Source organism: Theobroma cacao, chromosome 9, assembly GCF_053813885.1.
Source record: "Theobroma cacao isolate CCN51 chromosome 9, ASM5381388v1, whole genome shotgun sequence".
In the NCBI taxonomy this organism is placed as follows: domain Eukaryota; kingdom Viridiplantae; phylum Streptophyta; class Magnoliopsida; order Malvales; family Malvaceae; genus Theobroma; species Theobroma cacao.
This window is the reverse complement of record NC_142647.1, coordinates 46088690-46106843: the sequence shown is the minus strand read 5'-3', so window position 1 is coordinate 46106843 and position 18154 is coordinate 46088690. Positions and strand designations below refer to the sequence as shown.

At 33.2% G+C, this 18154-nt stretch overlaps 1 protein-coding gene and 1 long non-coding RNA gene across 2 annotated transcripts; one reads left to right on the top strand and one right to left on the bottom strand.

The window, feature by feature from the left end:
• The first annotated feature begins 13662 nt into the window (after positions 1–13662).
• LOC108663366 (uncharacterized) lies at positions 13663–14756 on the top strand. The gene is made up of 4 exons (XR_001929337.2): positions 13663–13979; positions 14076–14167; positions 14252–14420; positions 14535–14756. It is a non-coding gene; the product is annotated as an uncharacterized LOC108663366 (long non-coding RNA).
• A 755-nt stretch (positions 14757–15511) lies between these two features.
• ATC (centroradiali) lies at positions 15512–17146 on the bottom strand. The gene is made up of 4 exons (XM_007015787.3): positions 16788–17146; positions 16618–16679; positions 16139–16179; positions 15512–16028 (listed from the first exon to the last, which is right to left on the bottom strand). The coding sequence occupies exons 1-4, from the start codon at positions 16986–16988 to the stop codon at positions 15808–15810; spliced, it is 525 nt and encodes a 174-aa protein (XP_007015849.1). The 5' UTR covers positions 16989–17146; the 3' UTR covers positions 15512–15807.
• Between the last annotated feature and the right edge of the window lie 1008 nt (positions 17147–18154).

Genomic DNA, 18154 nt, shown 5'->3' with positions numbered 1-18154 from the left:
GCCGTAAACGTGGAATTTGAAATTTGACAGATTTTTGTCTTTGTTTTGTGACTTGAATTATATTTATTCTCTGAAATCATGGTTATTATTATCATTTTTTATTTTAATGGATAACCTTTTACGTTTCTATGTGATTCTTCACATAATTTTAAGATTAACCAGAATTATTTTGAATCGAAAAAAAAAATCGAATTAAAGTTCAGTTTTTAGTTAAAATGATTTTCGAGACATTGGATTTAGGGTGTTTAGTTAGTTTGGAGTGTTTATTTTAACTTTCAGTTAAGAAAATTTTCAACTGGAACTAACTAAATGGTTAAATAGTAAAACTTTAATATTATATATGTTCAGGATAGTTTTGACTTTATTCAATAATAGCTTTGAATTGTTAATTATTTTTAAATTTATTTGAGCCTGTTAAAATTTATATTTACATATATTATCTTAAAATTTAATAAAGTATTGTAAAATAACTCATTGTAATTTGATTTTTGAAAATCGATCTAACCCACAAAAGTAGTTCAATTTTTTCAATTGTACTAGTTCGATTTGATTCAATTTTTTTTTTATAAAATAACTTTTAATTTTTTTCACTTTCAGAATTTTACCATCGAATTGATGGAACCGATGGTTTGTACATTCCTAACAAATTGCATAATTTCTCTATCACGAGTCCACTAAGGAAATATGTGAGATAGGCCTTTAAGGGAATGGAATACTTATCAATGACAGGAAGAAAATAAAGAATCCAAGACAAAGAAACAGAGGCTGAAGAACAGGTCAATGCAATAGATAGTGGTTTACTTTAATTCCAGGGCTCAAGAATTTCTGCAAAAAGAAGTCATGAATTTGTAAGTCTCGCGTCAACCGAGCTACCTGGACCTGGCTACAGGGCCTTCAAAATCAATGAATCAACGGTCAAATTTATACGTAAACCAGATTTCCAAGTTTAGAGGGAAGAAATTTAATCTGACGAAGAAGAAAAAAATGGTTCGGATGATTGCAAATATGGAACCAAAACTAGCCTTCCACGTTTGTACCATCATGTGTCCACCTCAAGAGTCAACATCGGGAGCTTAGTTGGTTTCATCAAATTGGATCCGTTCAATTCTTCATGCTAACAACGCGTGGAATACGTTGATGTTACATTCCTTTCTAGAGTGGAAATTCACATTTGAAGGGAACTTAAAGCTGATCAATGTGATTACAATTAGATATGCTTGTACTTTGTTCACATTCTGAACAATATAACTTGTAGCCTTGTGAATGATCTGTGTAAGCAATATTGACATCAAATCACAAGCATTGGCTAGTCTTGGTTAGGTCAGTCATGTTCCGAGATTGGTGATTGGCACACTTTAATTACCCGGCAACTTCTCGAGGAATATTTGTTCCCGTTAGGTCAAGCTGCTGGATTTTCCCTTTCCCCCTCCGAACAAAAAAGAAATGATGTTGTGAATTCAGCTACCCAATTGACCTTGACTTGGGTCTACTCTGTATAATAAACGGCAGTTTTAAGCGGTCGAGAGATGATCCCAAAATGGGAGAATACCAAACCCTGGGTACCATTTCAACCCCTGGAAGCTTATGAAAGTCTCTCAAAGACTTTTGAGGGGAGTATGTCTTCACTGTTTCTTGTCTCAAATTTGACCAAATGGTCTAATTTATTATATACGATCAGTTACTCAAAATCTTCATCATTACCCAGCGGAATTAATTCTAGACAACCCAGTTGGAACAAAAATTAATTTACTTGTAACTAGGCAATTTGGCATTGGGCTTATTTATTTGACTCTTTTATTTGTTTTTGTTCTCTTCTAAGGTATTTGCTTTGACTTTACCTGGTTTTTGGTTACAGAACCTTCTAATGACTCATGCTTCCTCTGTTTATCTTTTAGAAAATTCAAGGGATAATTTTCATAGTTTTTGGTTTTAGAAAAATAGTTGACACGTTGATAGTGTGTAGTTTTCAAATCACCAAACCATGACATTTCTTTAATAAAGTTTTTGTTTTCCTTAAAATAATAAGATACCTTGTCCTTTTATTATTTTTTTATTTTTTTTAAAATAATAGGACATTGTGATTTAAAAACTTTTGCTTTTTAATTCCTTATTTAAGGCCTTGTATTTGGGTCAAAAAAGAATGGGCACTCATACTTCATGGGCCACATTTTGTGGCAGATTTGAGCCCTGGGTCGTCCCTAAGCCCCAGTTCCATCAAACAGCATGCCTTTGTTAATCAAAACTTTTTGGGCCGACCTTTTTTTTATTATTATTATATAGAAGAATACAAGATCAAATCCTTCAAAATCCTAATGATTTGGTATGTGTCCTTTTAGCTTAGGATAAACAGTTGAACACTCTTATGAGTTAGCTTTAAATATTGGGATATGGTGACCAAATGCACAAGTCTTCCTATCCTAGTACCCAACCTAAATAAAACAGAACAAAAAATTAAGCAACAAGCAATGGATGGGGACTTAATATTAATTAATTGAAATGACACTCTTAATTTCTTCTTCACATTCGTAACAGCTTTGTCATCATAAGACATCTCTTGCCGTTTGTTTATGGTGTTTTAGGAGTGACCAAGCAGGAACGGCGTTTTCATGTTTATTTACTCATAACTTTTCAAGTAGGGTGTTCAAGGGTTGGGTTACTTGCAGGAGGCTATGATCTTGGTCCAATTCAATCGAGTTTGGATATAAAATTAATTTTAATTTTAAAATATATTTAAAAATATTAAAATATTAATATAAAAAAGTATTTCATTTTTTAAAAATAAAATAATATTTAAATAGACAGTTCGAGTCAGTCGAACACTCATTTGATTTTTTTTTTAAAAAAAGAAAAACTCGATAAATCTTTTTTGAATTCGACTTGACTTTACTCATGAACACTTGTATATGTAATATTATCACTATCAACTTTTCAATCTCTATGAAAAAGAAGAAAGAGGGGGCATTAACCATTCACTGAAATCAAATGAAGATTAAGTCATAAATTCATATATCCCAATTCGTCAAAAAAAAACCTTGATAGAGTAATGCAAAGATGCTTGGCTTCGTGGTAGCTCCCAAGGGCCGAAACTACACTCTGGGCCTGGCTGCCGAATGTTCAGAATCAAAATATTTTACACTAATAATGAAGTTAGGAATCATTGAATTAGAAAGGAGATTCAAACTTTATCTTTTACTTAGAAATACGTACATAATTGATCATCGAATTTAATGACTCGATGCTTTATAAGAGAATAAAGAAAGAATCCTTATATTTCTTATCCTCCATTACAAGTTGAATAATTTACGTAATACATAAGAAAAATGCCAAAAGGATTTGTCGGAATTGGCATATAGATCGTAGATAGGAGACCACAGAATAAGCTACATTCTTAATTTTGTTGTGAACTTGTCAAGATGACGTGCGGTACTGCTCTACCTCAATAATAAAGAAGCAACATGCCCTCTCCCTTCCTCAAAAGCCCCGTTGGAAGAACAAAGTGGGGAAGGGGGCAAGGCAGTTTTAAGGAATATTGTATGTTGGAACCTTCAATGACTAGGCTAATTAATTAGCAAGATCTTGGCAAAAGCCTACCTTTGTTGATTATCTCAGATTTCAATTCCCTCTGAAAGCCATTGTAGGGGAGATTCAGAGGCCACTGTCAATTAAGTTAATCTGGTAATTAAGAGGCACATGCCTCTACATCATCAGCTTCCACCACCAACAAAAGTATTGAACCTAGTTTATTCTTTATATATACCATTATGTAGAGTCATATATTAAGACAGATTGTCAAAGAACGATGAGAGAGAGATCCTCCTCAATGATTGTTGAACTAGTTTTAATGTCATTATCATCCCAAACAAGTTAATTCCGACCAAAAATCAAAATTAATGATTTTCCTTTAATTAATTAATCCCAGGCAAAGTGTCGGAACAAGAGCCATGTAACGTAAGGAAGATTTTACACATTGGATCTTGATCCTAGACAACATCAGACCTTGGCTTTGCCTGTCCATTAGTGTAGAAACTACATGTGTTTGGTTTTTTGCACCGTGGCCGGAACCAAGATTTTTAATTCGGGAAAAATCTTATATTATATCAAAGATTTTTAATTTAGGGAAAATTTTATATTAGACCAAAGGGTTATTATTTTTTTTAATGTTCTGCCTCCTCTAAAGCTTTGGTTGCTCATCGGCTTCAACAACGGACTCTATTTTCATAGCAGCCCCTCCCATTGTTTTTTGCTTCTCTTTCTTTTTAAAAGCAACTGGATCTTTAGTGGAAGAGTTAAGTCTCCTATTGAGAGGCAGACAACACAATAAGAGGGCCTCAATTACAATCAATCATTACAAAAAACGAGAAAAACTCTCTTGCATGTGCAACCTCAGCTTTTCCTAGTCAGTCAAAATTGAGTTAGTCACTTTAAACTTATGGTTAAATAATAGACCTGAAATTTTATTTTTATAATTTTCGATACGATTAGAGATTGGTTTCAATCTTCACGGAGCATTGTGATAGCTCAAAGTATAGCATTCTCGATAGTGATAGAGTTAAGATTTTAAGTTTGAAAATGCGAAAATAAAAAATTTAACATTTAAAGAGATAAAAGTATAAAATTTTTAAAAAATAAAGATAAAATTTTAAAATAAAATAAAGAAAAAAATATAAATTTTGAAATTTTGAACCCCCTCCCTCTGCCTCTAGATTCCCGGAGTCACTCTCTATGATGAAAGGGTGCGATGTAGCCCAAGGCAAGGAAGTGAAAAAGGAAAGGTCTTTCTTGATTGTCATGAATTCGACATAGTTAAAATTTCACCTCCAATAAATTTTGAGAACATTCCTTTTGTAATATTAGAGCAATCACGAAAGGGCATCACCCACAACTATAGGTCTCGATTTTTCCATAATAAAACCATTCACATTTTTTTTGTAAGGCAAATATCAAATTGCATTACTAGAAGATAGTTACAAATAACTACCCCTTCATTAGGGGTTTTTCAAACATTGTACCATTATAATTTTACTCAACTCAAGTTAAGAACCCTAACATTGAAGTAGCAAGATTTAGAAAATCAACGTAATAAGCAATGTTTATTTCAAATAATTTAAATTATTAAAAATTACCTATAAAAGTATATTAAAATAAACTTTTATACAATCTTGAAATAAGATTGAAGATTACTTAATTAAGAATACCTTAAAAAAGTTTTGACTATGTGAAAGTTGAAAAGAAGCAAGTAGCTCTTTTTTAATAATTTAATTGTTGATTGTTATTAAATACATTGTAAAATTATTTAAGAAGGTGAATTAACATGTAGTTGAGTCAAAACTAAAAAAATATTAATAATTATATGTATTAAATAAAAATAAAAATTATGTGACTTTTTTTTCAAAAAACAAAAATTATGTGACTTTAACTCTCTTTCTTTTGGATGAGGAACTTAACAAAAATAACATAAATATCATATAAATAGAGGGACTAGACAATTGTCCACTTGTATCAAGCACAAGTTTATTTGTCAGTGCAATTTTATAAGAGTTTGATTCAAATCCATCTTCCCTCAATTTAAAAACACATCTTGTAATTTTTGATAACACTTTAAAACAATTATTCAATTTAAAATTAATTAGAAATAAATAAAATGATCATTGTTAAGTTTTTGTGCTTAAAATATCTTACACTTAATTAACGTGTAATTTTTTATATTACCACATTAATATATCTCTTCACATGTAAAGATAATAAAATTATTATATGATATAAATTTAACATATATATAAAGATAATAAACTGATTGTACGTCATGCATTTGGCAAGCAAGTAGTAGGGATAAATGCTTGACAATTTTATTCTTTAACTAGGAATAAATGCTTGAGAGCATAGTCTTGTGGTCGAATATTTATTTTGATTTTTTTCCCCTAAATCTTTTTTTTTCTCATTATGATGACGATTCATTAAATGTAATTAAAGGGTTTTAGAACAAACCCAAAAATGCTATTTAATATTGCATTTTGGTGGCTAGCTATACTCTATTCTAGGAATGGAGATTCGGGCTAGAGATAAGAAGAGAATATATTATTGCCTTTATTGGTACAATTGCTATTAAAATATTGGGATTCCTCTCCAAAATCTTAACTAAAACCTGTTTGTGATGTGTACGAGGTTTAACTTTTCCCCAATTTTTTAAAGTACAATTATTCATCTCTCACAAGTGGGATCATAATTGAGACAGAAACCCCACTCAAAGATGTGTCAAAAAGTGTGGCACTTTTTCTTAGATTTGGGCAAATTTTTCAAGAAATTTGAAACTCTTCTTGATTTCGTCAGTACCATAAGTCACTTAAATCCTTGCCATCATCAATTACCTTCAGTAAAAATTAAATAATTAATTAATTGCATAATGTATATATTAATATTTGAATATAGAAAATATACAATTTGCACCATGAATTTTCAAGTATGCATCTTTTAATATTGCTAAAACAACCGACCCCTATATGTAACGTTTGATCAAATATTAATTACATTATTTGTAATGGAGAAATGAAGATTTCATGTTAAAAGGGGTGAAAATAAGAATATTAATATTTGGAGAAGTAAAATTATAAAATTTTTTAAAAAATCAAGATAAAATTATAAAGTAAAAAAAAAAAAAACATTGAAAAATTATAAATTTTTGAAACTTTTGGAGAGCAGGAGCCTTTACCAACCCCCTCCCTCAGCCTTTGATTATTTGCACACCATGTGAAACTATCAACATCTTTTTCAATGTCAATTAAATTTTCATTTTTTAAAAAAAATGAACGACAAAACTTTCGTTTAGGGTTAGTCCATCTATATACTAATCAGATGTCATATAAGCAAGCTAAGTTAATAGTGTTAGAGTTTGGTTTAACATGGTATACTAATTTTTACATCTCATTATAATTCATATACTACATGTGTAATTAACTCAAATTTAAAATGTTTGTTGCTCAATCCAATTACTAGTTAAATGAATTATTATCCTTATCCTATATTTATAATCAATAGTTTAAATATTTTAAGCGAATTTAATAAACAGTAACCTTGTTAATTAGTGATCAACCAGCCTGTTTTGACATTCCTGTCTTGCTCGTTTGAATGCTTGTAAATATAACATGATGAAGAATCTTGCTGTTGAGATGGGTGAGTGACCTGATCTGGCTGATACGAAAATGCAAAGAAAAAGCTAGGCTGCAAAGGGGCCAGGCCAGGCAAAAGAAGAAGTTAAGTCAAAACCAAGACTGATGCGAGACACTTGTCAAACTACGAGCTCGGGTGCCCACCTCCTAGCTTAACACACGTTCAAAACAAGGGGCGCAGCCTGGAAACAGCGGTTATCCTGTTACTTAGTCAAGGTTCCCAGGACCTCCGAGGCTCTCCCCGACATTGGCTGGGGGAAAGAAGATCTGCAAAAATTCTTTCAACTTTTTCTTCCGTTTCTGTTCTTTCCCGTCAAAGATATTTATCTTCTTTTGCAAGTATATACTGGTTTCAAACACAATATACTATCAAAATCTTTCCCTATTGTTATGGATTATTTTTTATCACATTTAATCAAATTTTTATAACTAACGATTAATTAATTCTTGTTAATCAAAATAATACTTATTATTTATTTTACATAATGTTGAAATGATATGTTAACTTGTTATAATATATAGTGACAAGACATGTTAATGTGGAATGATGCTATGATCATGTAATAGTTTTACTTTTCATTATAATAAGACAACATACCATATAGGTGTTATGTGACGTAAAAATAATAAATATTATTTTTTATTAAAAATAATTAATTAATCATTAATTACAAAAATTTATTTTTACACCTCCAAAATACAAAAGTAAATTAGTTCAATAGACTCACCTCAATCTCCAAACAAATATTCTACCAAAATTACTTGGCAAAGGCAAGTAATTCAAACAAAAGGGCTGAAGGGCTATCTTTATTATCTTTTATGTTCTCAGCCATAAAAGATTTGTATTGATAATTAATGAAAGTTATATAATAAGTTCAGCTTAAAGATTGGAGATAATTTGCTGCTACATCATAAATGTTAGAAAAAAAATGAGAAGTAAATGAAAATAAAATAAAGCAAGTAAGAACACTAGGAAGTATGAGGCTTGGTATCACTGTCCTTAAGGATAATTTTTACTCATTTGGAGTATAAAACTCGGTGTAAAAAGACTGTAGTGGTTATCTTTTAAGATTCAACAGACTCTTCCTTATAGTTTGCATAAACTGTTAAGCGATGACAGAAACAGCAGAAAGAAAGAACCCAACTAGAAAGGAGAGGAAGCAGAGAAAATAAGCAAAGAAGACTTAAGAGAAGATGAAAGGCTTTGGTGTGGTGAGAGTGAGGCAGGGACGCTGCATTTATAGATAGGGAATAAAGTGAACGTTGCACCAAATAAGGGAGTTGAGAAAAAGCCTCAAGAAGTTAGAGAAAAAACTTAGTTAGCATGTATACTTAGTTAGGTATACGTTGTAGCAAAATTAGGAAAGTCATCAGCATGGTAGAGTACTTAGTCAGATAGACGTTGGAGCAAAATCAAGAGAGTTAGGCAAGCATGGTAGAGTTTGAGTCTAATTCAATCAAAGGTTGAAAAAGGTTAAAAAATTAAAGCCAAAGTATAAAAATTCACTTGGGTATAGCCCATGTGTATATTTGCTCACAAGAGGCGAAATCTAAAATTTTTCAAGGTTTGACCCAATCTTGTGTGAGCTCGAGCCCACTCCGTTTTCTTTACTTGCAACAAGCCCATAGTGAGTTTCCATACATAAGGCATTCACCTTTCTTGTATCTTGGCAATGTAGGATGTTTGAACTTTATGAAATATACTATTTCCAACAATCTCCCACATATTTCGTAAGGTTTTATAGAAAATTTTGCTCGGTCAAATTTCAGTTGAGTGTAATGCATTGTGACTGGTGCTTTTTAAGCTATTAACCACCCCTAGAAAGAATGAAACATAAATCACAAAATTTTGGTGAAGTTTGCAACTTATATGAACCAAAATTCTTTATGTTAAATATAATTTTCATTAATCACATTACACCATCATAATTTCTACTATTCAATGCGGTTTTGCTCGAATAAGCCATGTACGTGTCTAGTTATTCATAAGTGCTCTAGAGAATTTACCACAATTCTCATAGGAGCGGCCTCACTCCACACTTATGTAGGTTGATTCCATCAAGTGTATACTGCAGTATAATGCACTACACATAAGGGATATGGAATGCATTAAAAATTTAACTCAACCTCTCTTACATTGCAGTTTCGCACTACTCACACACCATAAGAGGGACAATAATTTTAATAGTGCATTAATTTATCAATAAATAACTTGTTATTACCTATATGAACCCAATTCATGGGATCTCCAATCACATAGGTTGAGTTACTATTATTTGTTGATTTCCTCAATTGGCTTAAGTCTCATTCCTCTCGATGTAGCAGTAATTAATTTTCTTTCTAGGGGTTTAATCAGAAGATCGGCTAAATTCAGCTCTTACTTCACATACTTAATGGATATAATTCCATTTTTAAGCAGCTGTTTTATTACATCATGTCTCAAATAAATATCTCTATTTTTACTATTGAAAGTTTTATTCTTTACAATAGTTATTGTCGCTTGGCAATCACAATGCATAGACACAGGCGGTGTTGGTTTCATTCCTAATAGAATATATGTTAAGAGGTTTTTCAACCACTTAGCCTTATTGCCAGCCAACTCTAAAGCTACAAATTCTGACTCTATTGTAGATTTAGCAATTATTATTTATTTGGCTAATTTTCAAGTGATAGCACCCCTACCAAGGGTGAATACATAACCATTTGTGGATTTTATCTCATCTGAATTTGAGAACCAGTTAGCATCACTGTATCCTTCTAATACAGTGGGAAATTCATTATATAAAATACTATAGTTTATTGTACCTTTCAAATATTTCATCATTTTACTCAAGGCAGTCTAATGATCTCGATTGGGACTTTGTGTATATCTGCTCAGTCTACATACAACATAAGTTATATCTGGTTGAGTATTATTTATCAAATGCATCAGACTCTCAATAATCTATGCATACTCAGATTGAGCTACATTATTATCTCTATTTTTCTTTAATTGGATATTACTATCATAAGAAGTACTTACAGGTGTGACATTAAAATGCCCAAACCTTTTAAATAACCTCTCAACATAATACTTTTGTGTTAGCATCAAACCACTATCACATCTTATGATTTTAATACTCAAAATAACATTGGCTTTTCTCAGATCTTTCATATCAAATTTAGTAGCCAAGAAACATTTTGTTTTATTAACCACATTAATGCATGTATCAAAAATAAGCATATCATCAACATATAAGCTAATAATCACACATTCACTATCAACAGTTTTTGTGTATACACATTTATCAACTCTTGTTGTAAAAAATCCATTACTAACAAGAATTTGATCACATTTCTCATGCCATTGTTTTGGTGCTTGTTTCAAGCTATAAAAGGATTTAATCAATTTGCAAACTTTGTAAGATGTTTGAACCTTATGAAATACATTACTTTCCAACAATAAATACATCACCATAAACAACAGAATGCAGCGCAATACTAAAAATGAGCAAAATATCAAGCCATTGGGGCAAAAAATGAGACATACACAAAATATGACAAGCCGAGTAATGAGAGCATAACATGAGTGAAGAAAAGTGTAGGCCTGAAGTAGTGGCAGATTATAGCACACCAATAGTGTTACCACCAAGTAGAAAAGAAAGATGATTAATTTGTCGATTACATTCTTTTTGAATTATGTAAAACACTTCCGCAATTTGTAAGATTTGATTTGTCTTTTGCCTAGTCATCCACATTAAATTTAAATTCACCGGTTGATGAAGATACCTAAGAGACTTCAAACCTATGATGGATTGGGGTTCGTTTCAACAAAGAGGTCCGTGGCTCTTGCCATCAACAATAATCATCTATGTTATTAATCCTTTAAGCGGCATGAATCCAAAATAAGGAGCAAATTTTGATAAGGAAAAGAATCTTGTCCTCATTCCACACTTTGTTGTTAAATATAGTATCATTTCGTGCCCAGCATAGGGACCACAAGGAAGCTCCACATACTATCATCCATCGTTTGTGAGTAATACTTGTAAAAGGACAGTCCGACCATACCAACTAAACAAGACTCGACTCATACCAAATAAAATAACATGAAAGAAGAATATGGGAGCTTCTCTCCTCCACTTGCCCACACCAAGGACAATGAATCTAATCAGAAGTAAATTGAACACCCCGTGGTTATCATGCACCCCTCCTCATCTCTCAAGACCCATCCCACCCCTACTAATCCCGGCTTCCCCCTAGCAGAGCCATTTGTATTGAACTTAAGAAACCTTCACTCGGTGGTTTCCATTCCTCCTTATTCCTAACCTCTCCCTTTCTACCCCTCCCTACTCCCCATTCTACTGTCGGGTTCTCCTACCACATAGGTTCAGATATAGTTGTCCCCCCCTCAAGAGCCTTAACCCAAAGTAAAGTCCTAATTTTCACCAAGGTAACAAGGTCATTTCTTCCTATCAAACACCACCTTATTCTTTCCCCCCCATAATGTCCGTAAGGCTGCCCTGAAGATAAGTCTCCACCTACTCTCCCTCCTTCCCAGCATTTCAAAATTTCTCCCCAAAAGTCCCAACTCCACTTGTGCGTAAGCAACAAATGGTTGAATGGCTCAAAGTGCCATCCCTAATCTTGATTAATTGAATTATGAGTCTTGGAAATTTAATTTGTCAAACCATGTTCATTCATCTTAAGTAATTAATTAAAATTAATAATTTAACAATTGAATAGATGATTGACTTAAATAATATCATCAATTTTGCATGACAATACATAATCCGTCACTTGAAAAATTTTCAATTAATTAATGAAAAATAAATTTCAAAGGACACTATATAACACTTTATAATTGATAGAAAGTTTTCCTTCTCCACGGTGGATATATAAATTTGAAACTTTTTGTTTTTCAAAAAAATAAAAAAGACTGGTTCAATATTTGCTTTGGCACGATAGAAAAGAAACAAACACATTAATCAGCACATACTTCAAGTCGTGGTCTGTTTCATGTACCTTTTTGGAAGAATATCGATCGGTTATAATTTCTTAAGGAAAAAGGAAAAGGAGAAAGAGAAAGAGCATATGCAGTTAGCATAGCCTGCAATAATAGCATAAAAGGAAAAATCGTTGGTGATTGATAATTTTAACTGTACTTAAAGTAGGAAGTCCACTATGAAAAGAGGCAAAACCCCAAAAAAGATGGGTGTCAAATTAAGGCTAGACTTGTTCACCTATGAAAAGCAATCTTCTTTCTCAGCTTTTCCATTTTCTCCTGAAAGGAACACATAATTGCAGGACGGAAATAGATGGTCTACCTCTACCAGAATTAGATAGGAAAAACATCACTCGGCCGCCGGAGAGAATTCATATTCATAATAATTCCGAGAGGTAAGATGAAAAGTATACTCAAGAAGTAGTTCAACAGTGCAAAATCTGTTCATTTTTTTAGTATTAGAATCTTATTCACAAGCCTTTTCTGTAGGCCGATCAGTCAGTATTGTTGATTGAGACTTCTCCATAGCCATGCCAACTATTCCAGGGGGCTACAATATTGTTTTTCTATCGCTTAATTCCTGCTAGTAACTCAGTTTTTTACAGGCTACTCGTTCACTTTTAACCTAGTAAAGCTCTAAATTTTTTAGTAGGGCATCAAAGCTTGGCGTATCCGGCGTCTGCCCACTGCTTTTTATGTAACAGACCGAAGTTACAAGAAACGGTGTTTGTCAAGTCAAAATTATAAGGTTCTTCTTCATGATCATTTTGGATAGGGTAACCAAAGTACGAATTAAAAAAGAAAAAGAGAAGGGGTGGCACGTATTTAGATTCGGAATTATCATAAATTCTCTTTGCTTGAATGTATTATATATGGTTATAACACTGCAAATTTTTTTTTTTTGAAACAATGAGAGCTGCGTCCTAAATGGCTTTTTATAGGTTAACTTGGAAAAGGAGCTGACATGAGGTGAGGCATGCCCTGACCTAAATATACTCTGTTCAGACTTTAGAGATGCCCTGAACTTGTCTTGAGTTTAATTCTTTAAGATGCCATGACCTTTGACTGCTATTTCTATCTTGCACAGTGACGATTCTCATCATTTAAATAAGAAAAATAAATAAAAAAAGTAGTAATAATGGGGTTTACCAATTTTCATGAGTAAGTTACTAGAGTTGTACCAAATAAATATTATGACATCAAGTAGGAACAAATAGTTAAGATAGAAGTTTCTTTTTTTTCTTTTGAAGCAAATCGAAAGGAGTCAAAATAGAAGTTTGGGTAATAGTTTGAAGGTTGCTATATTTTTTTTTTGGTAATGGCATTCAATTTCGCAAACTTTTGTTATAAGTAGTTTGCCACTTCATTTAACATTACCATATAAGATTATAACTACCTTGGTAATCTATGTATAGTTTGCTATATATATATATATATATATATATATATATTTATATTAGATGGCTAAAATGGAAAACGGAAATATCTATGGAAACATATTCTCTTGATAGTCGACGAACCAAGAAATTAACACTGATCCATGTAGTTACTCTCCTCTTGTCTTTTCTCTACTAGTAACTTAAATAGAAAAAATCTGCAAAGTCATCACAGTGAATTAAGGTGATGAACATGTATTGACATGTCCAGAAAACTGCACGTGTGAGTTTTAGTTTTGAAACTAATGGAACACACAAGTCCAGTGATGATCAGTTGCTGTCATGATTCAGTAGCTAGATCTTAGCAAGCAGAATCAATGTAGTTTTCAATCTTATAGTGGGCTTGATAAAAGAAGCAGACTGGAAGAAGAGAAAATACAAGTCCACAAATCGATACAGGTAAAACTTGCTTTTGAACTCATCTGTTGCTAGGGGCATATGCACCACAACTTTTCAATGAATTGTTGTAGTCACTTACATTTTATACATCTTCAGTTGGTTTTTGCTCTCCAGTTATTGCATAAACAAGTTGGGTTTTCAAGCTTTGCAGTATAGGCCAACTGACCCGAGTGGATATTTAAGATCTGGTACACTGTTCCTTCCCTTTCTCCTTTTCTAAAGAACACGATAATACCAAATAGCCTACTGTTTGATTCTTGTAAAATTTGCAGGACTTGGCTTGTCGACCATGATAAAAAAAAAGTTATACATGTGTACTGTGCCAGAGCCTTGAAGAGAAAAATGGAAAAGTGAGGGTTTCTCATCTAGGCTTCAACTGTTGTTGTGATAATCAGTCTCATTTCTGCAGTTTCAGGGGGGTTTTTGTTCATCAGTCAATGTGTAAGTAAAGTGGTTCTTCCAGATTTTCAATACAGACCAAGTGATAATATTTCAGAATATATATTTCAAATGATTATTCTGCTGAGGACATAACTTATACAGATCTATTTTCAGGGCTTGATCGATAAAAAAGAAAAAAAAGTTGCACTAAACCACAGTGCTAGCTAGCTACAGCCTTGAAGAGAAAATGGAAAAGTGAGGTTTGCTCATTTAGGCTTGAATTGTTGTAGTCAGTCTCATCTCTGTTTTTCTGCAATTTCAACTGGGACTTTGTTCTTCAGTCAATGTGTAAACAAAGTGGTTATTCCAGAATTTGCAATACAGACCAATTGATAATATGAGAATTCAGATAATTATTCTGCAGTAGACGTCTATTCTTTTCATTCTCCTTTCTAAAGAACATAATAAATCCAGATAGCCTACTCTTTACCACGTTCAGATGAAAATTTACAGGGCATGTCTTGTCAATATGATAAAAGTTGCACCAACCCACAAGGCCAGAGCCTGGAAGACAAAATGGAAACGTGAGAATTTCTCTTTGTAGCTAAAAATTTGGCCTTAAATTACTGCGGATGGGGCATTTCTAGTTCTTGGTATGGAGAAATCTATACAGTCCATCAGTTTGGTTCTTGTTTTTCAGTTAATGCATAAGTAAAGTGGTTCTTCCATCTTTACACTACAGTCCAACGTAATGTTCAAAGACTCAAATGATTATTCTGCAGGAGATTCCTCTCAGCACCCTTTTCCTTTCTGAAGAGCATAACAAAAACATAGCCAATCTTACTAGATTTATGTCGAATTTCTTGGGCTTGAAATGTACAAAATTTCACACTGGGGGTTTCTTTTAGTAGGCAAATATATAGTCTTTGACGCCTATTAGTTATAGACTGTCAGGACATCAATCAAAGCCAAAAGATATATACATGAATTTGCCCCAAAACACTAAAAGGTGTTGATTCAATAATTTGCGAAACTAGCATAATTGTATTAAGTAACCAGCTTGCATTTTGCAGGGAAATGAAAGAATAAATAAAAATGGAAACACAGAGAGAGAAAGAGAGATTATACCAAAGAAAAAGAAGACATTAACATAATGCAAGATACCCTTTTTTTAAATATTTGCAAAATAACTGAAATTACATAGTAGCATAACCGTTAACTGATACTAATACTAGAATACGAAGACCAGAGAGCTAGTCTTTTGGAAAAGATTATTTCCCGTCATATGGGCTACTTAACAATTCCTAACAAATGCCCCCCAGCAGGCTTTATTCTTAGCTAACCCCATTAAGCTCCAAACATGCACATTGTAAATGTCTTGTGGTTCTGGTACAGTGTGGTACAGTGAACAGACTTGGCTAACATCATGTTTACTGTACCACTTATTTTAGCGTCTTCTTGCAGCTGTTTCCCTTTGAGCATTGAAATAGACAGCTGCAACAGGGAGGCCCAGTTCGTTTTCTTCTGCAAACTTTCTGGTATTGAAATGATCCCTTGATGAGGGTGTACTTATCACTGCTTGCCTGCGTTTCTGCTTGAAGAGGAGGAACACAAACCTGTGGATCCCTATGTTTGGCCTTGGCATTTCATAGTTCACCACTTCCCTTCCTGGTGTTTTATAGAGCATGTATAAAACCATAACAAATTAAGTTAGTCCTGTTCCTGTTACTTCATTCTCTATCATATGCTCTCTCTCTCAGTGGATTGAAAGGACTTACCAAATGTGGCATCAGTTGTGCCGGGTATATCTGTCACTATCCTGTGAGATTTTCAATTCAAGTTCAAAGAATCAGTGTATTGCTTAAAGATGTGTATTCTTAGTTTGATTTTCTTTTCTTATTTGATAAAACTTATTACCTTTGTTTTAGCATAATTAAACCTGGAAAATCAGGAAATCATGAACTCTAATGTAACAGTCATATATAAATAGAGAAAGTGTAAGCTGCCCTATGAAAAGTACAGGGTTTTTTCTTTATTTTTTGTAATTTTGGGGTTTGGATTATTTGTAGGTAAATGCTTAGTGCCAAAATGCTCCATGTAGTCCTGCCTCAATTAAATCATGCCTTGTTACTTGCCCTAATGTACACAGGGCATAAGGTAAAAGCTATTTTGGTATTAAAAGTTCTTATACAGACATATATATATATATAGATGATGGAGTTTAATTAAGAGAAAATTAAAGGAAATATTACACTACCAGTGTAAGTGCTCCCTCAGGTAAGGGTCACTAGGACCAGGAACGTCTGGGTCTGTCATGACCTGCAGTATTATAGAAAGACGATTGATGACTCTTTATGATACATGGCCTAGAATAAGATTCAAAGAAAAGAAAGAGAAGCTATAGAGGTGCTGAAAAGTGTAGTTTACCAGGGTGAAAAAGGATCTCATATCGCCTCCATGGACATCAACCTTAGGCTTGTTAGTTACTGAGGATGGAAATAACTCATGGCCATTATATACCTGCTTGTTGGCGTTGAAAGTGACAGTCATTTTCACAGATGGGGTGATAGCATCGATAACATCTCCAATCACTCTCCCCACTACAAGAGGATCTGACAGTTTGGCCATCCCAGGGTGAGATAAAAGAGACAGGCAAAGGAAAAGGGAAAAAGGAGTGATGAAGACTGAAGACTGGAAGTTGTTATAAGAGTCTGGATAAGCTTATATGCTTCTTTTCTCTTTTGGAAGGTTTCTTATTGGGCAATGAAGTAGAAGAAGCCCCCATATTTATAGTGCTGAGAAGCACCCTCAAGCTAAATTGAGATCCACTAGTGGGGGTTGAGGGAAAAAAGAAAAGGTTAAGAAAGTGGAACATCAAAAACAGCAAAAGTTTATAATGTTCTGTTATCTAATAAGCTATACCATCAGAACATGTACTATTAGGATATATTTCTCAAAGGTGAGCCATTGCAGGACACTCTTACTACTATATTTTGCTATAAAATCTTTTCTTCAATGGCATAAGTTCACTTTTAGCACATTTATATTACATTTTTACTTTGTTTATATTATAAGGTTAAGTTTGATTTGATCAGAACCTAATCAATAAATTTATAAAACCTTATGCTCATGAATTCATATCACAACAAGCATATTCATTTATCATTGAAATTGAATATATTTGTTTAACATTTTTCAAGCCGTTACTTAGAGTAGACAAAAAATTTCTCTGGTACTAAAGACCATACCAATTTGTAACAGGCGCTGTGATGAAAGTTAACAGATAGAGAACAATTGTCTTTGTTAACAGAAAACAATAGATATCTAAAGTTTTCAAGTTTGGGATATTCCCTAGGGCCCCCTCCCAATGCTATTGCATACTCTCAAGGAAAATTGGTACCCGGGAGAACTCGTTATAGGAGCGAGATTCCTTCTAGGTCTCCCACACAAGGATAACATTGTTGGTGTACATGGGACATGGCTTGTGTTATTTACCCTCTGTTCCGTTGGATATAGTACATGGCCTTTTTTCCCTCTCTATCTTAACCATTGGTGTAGGAGAGGACTTGGAAGGACATTGAGGATTTTATTTCCCCTCTTTTTCTCAAAGGTAGGAGTTGAAAGACATGGCTAATCAACGAGGAGAAATTAAAGAAAAAGAGAGGTGGGACTTAAGGTAGTACGAACTTATTTTAAGGACAAAGAGACTGATTTGGTGCAGTAATTGGTTTGGCATACAGATCCCTTTTTCTCCCAGGTGCGTTGCCATTGAAATGGATATCTAGACAACATTA

What these genes read in the sequence shown, in the direction of transcription:
- ATC (XM_007015787.3), bottom strand. Translation starts at nt 16,988, where the DNA reads ATGGCCAAACTGTCAGATCCTCTTGTAGTGGGGAGAGTGATTGGAGAT. An exon ending in TGAGATCCTTTTTCACCCTG is followed by an intron (nt 16,680 to 16,787) that starts GTAAACTACACT and finishes ATAATACTGCAG; the next exon opens with GTCATGACAGACCCAGACGT. An exon ending in CTGAGGGAGCACTTACACTG is followed by an intron (nt 16,180 to 16,617) that starts GTAGTGTAATAT and finishes AAAATCTCACAG; the next exon opens with GATAGTGACAGATATACCCG.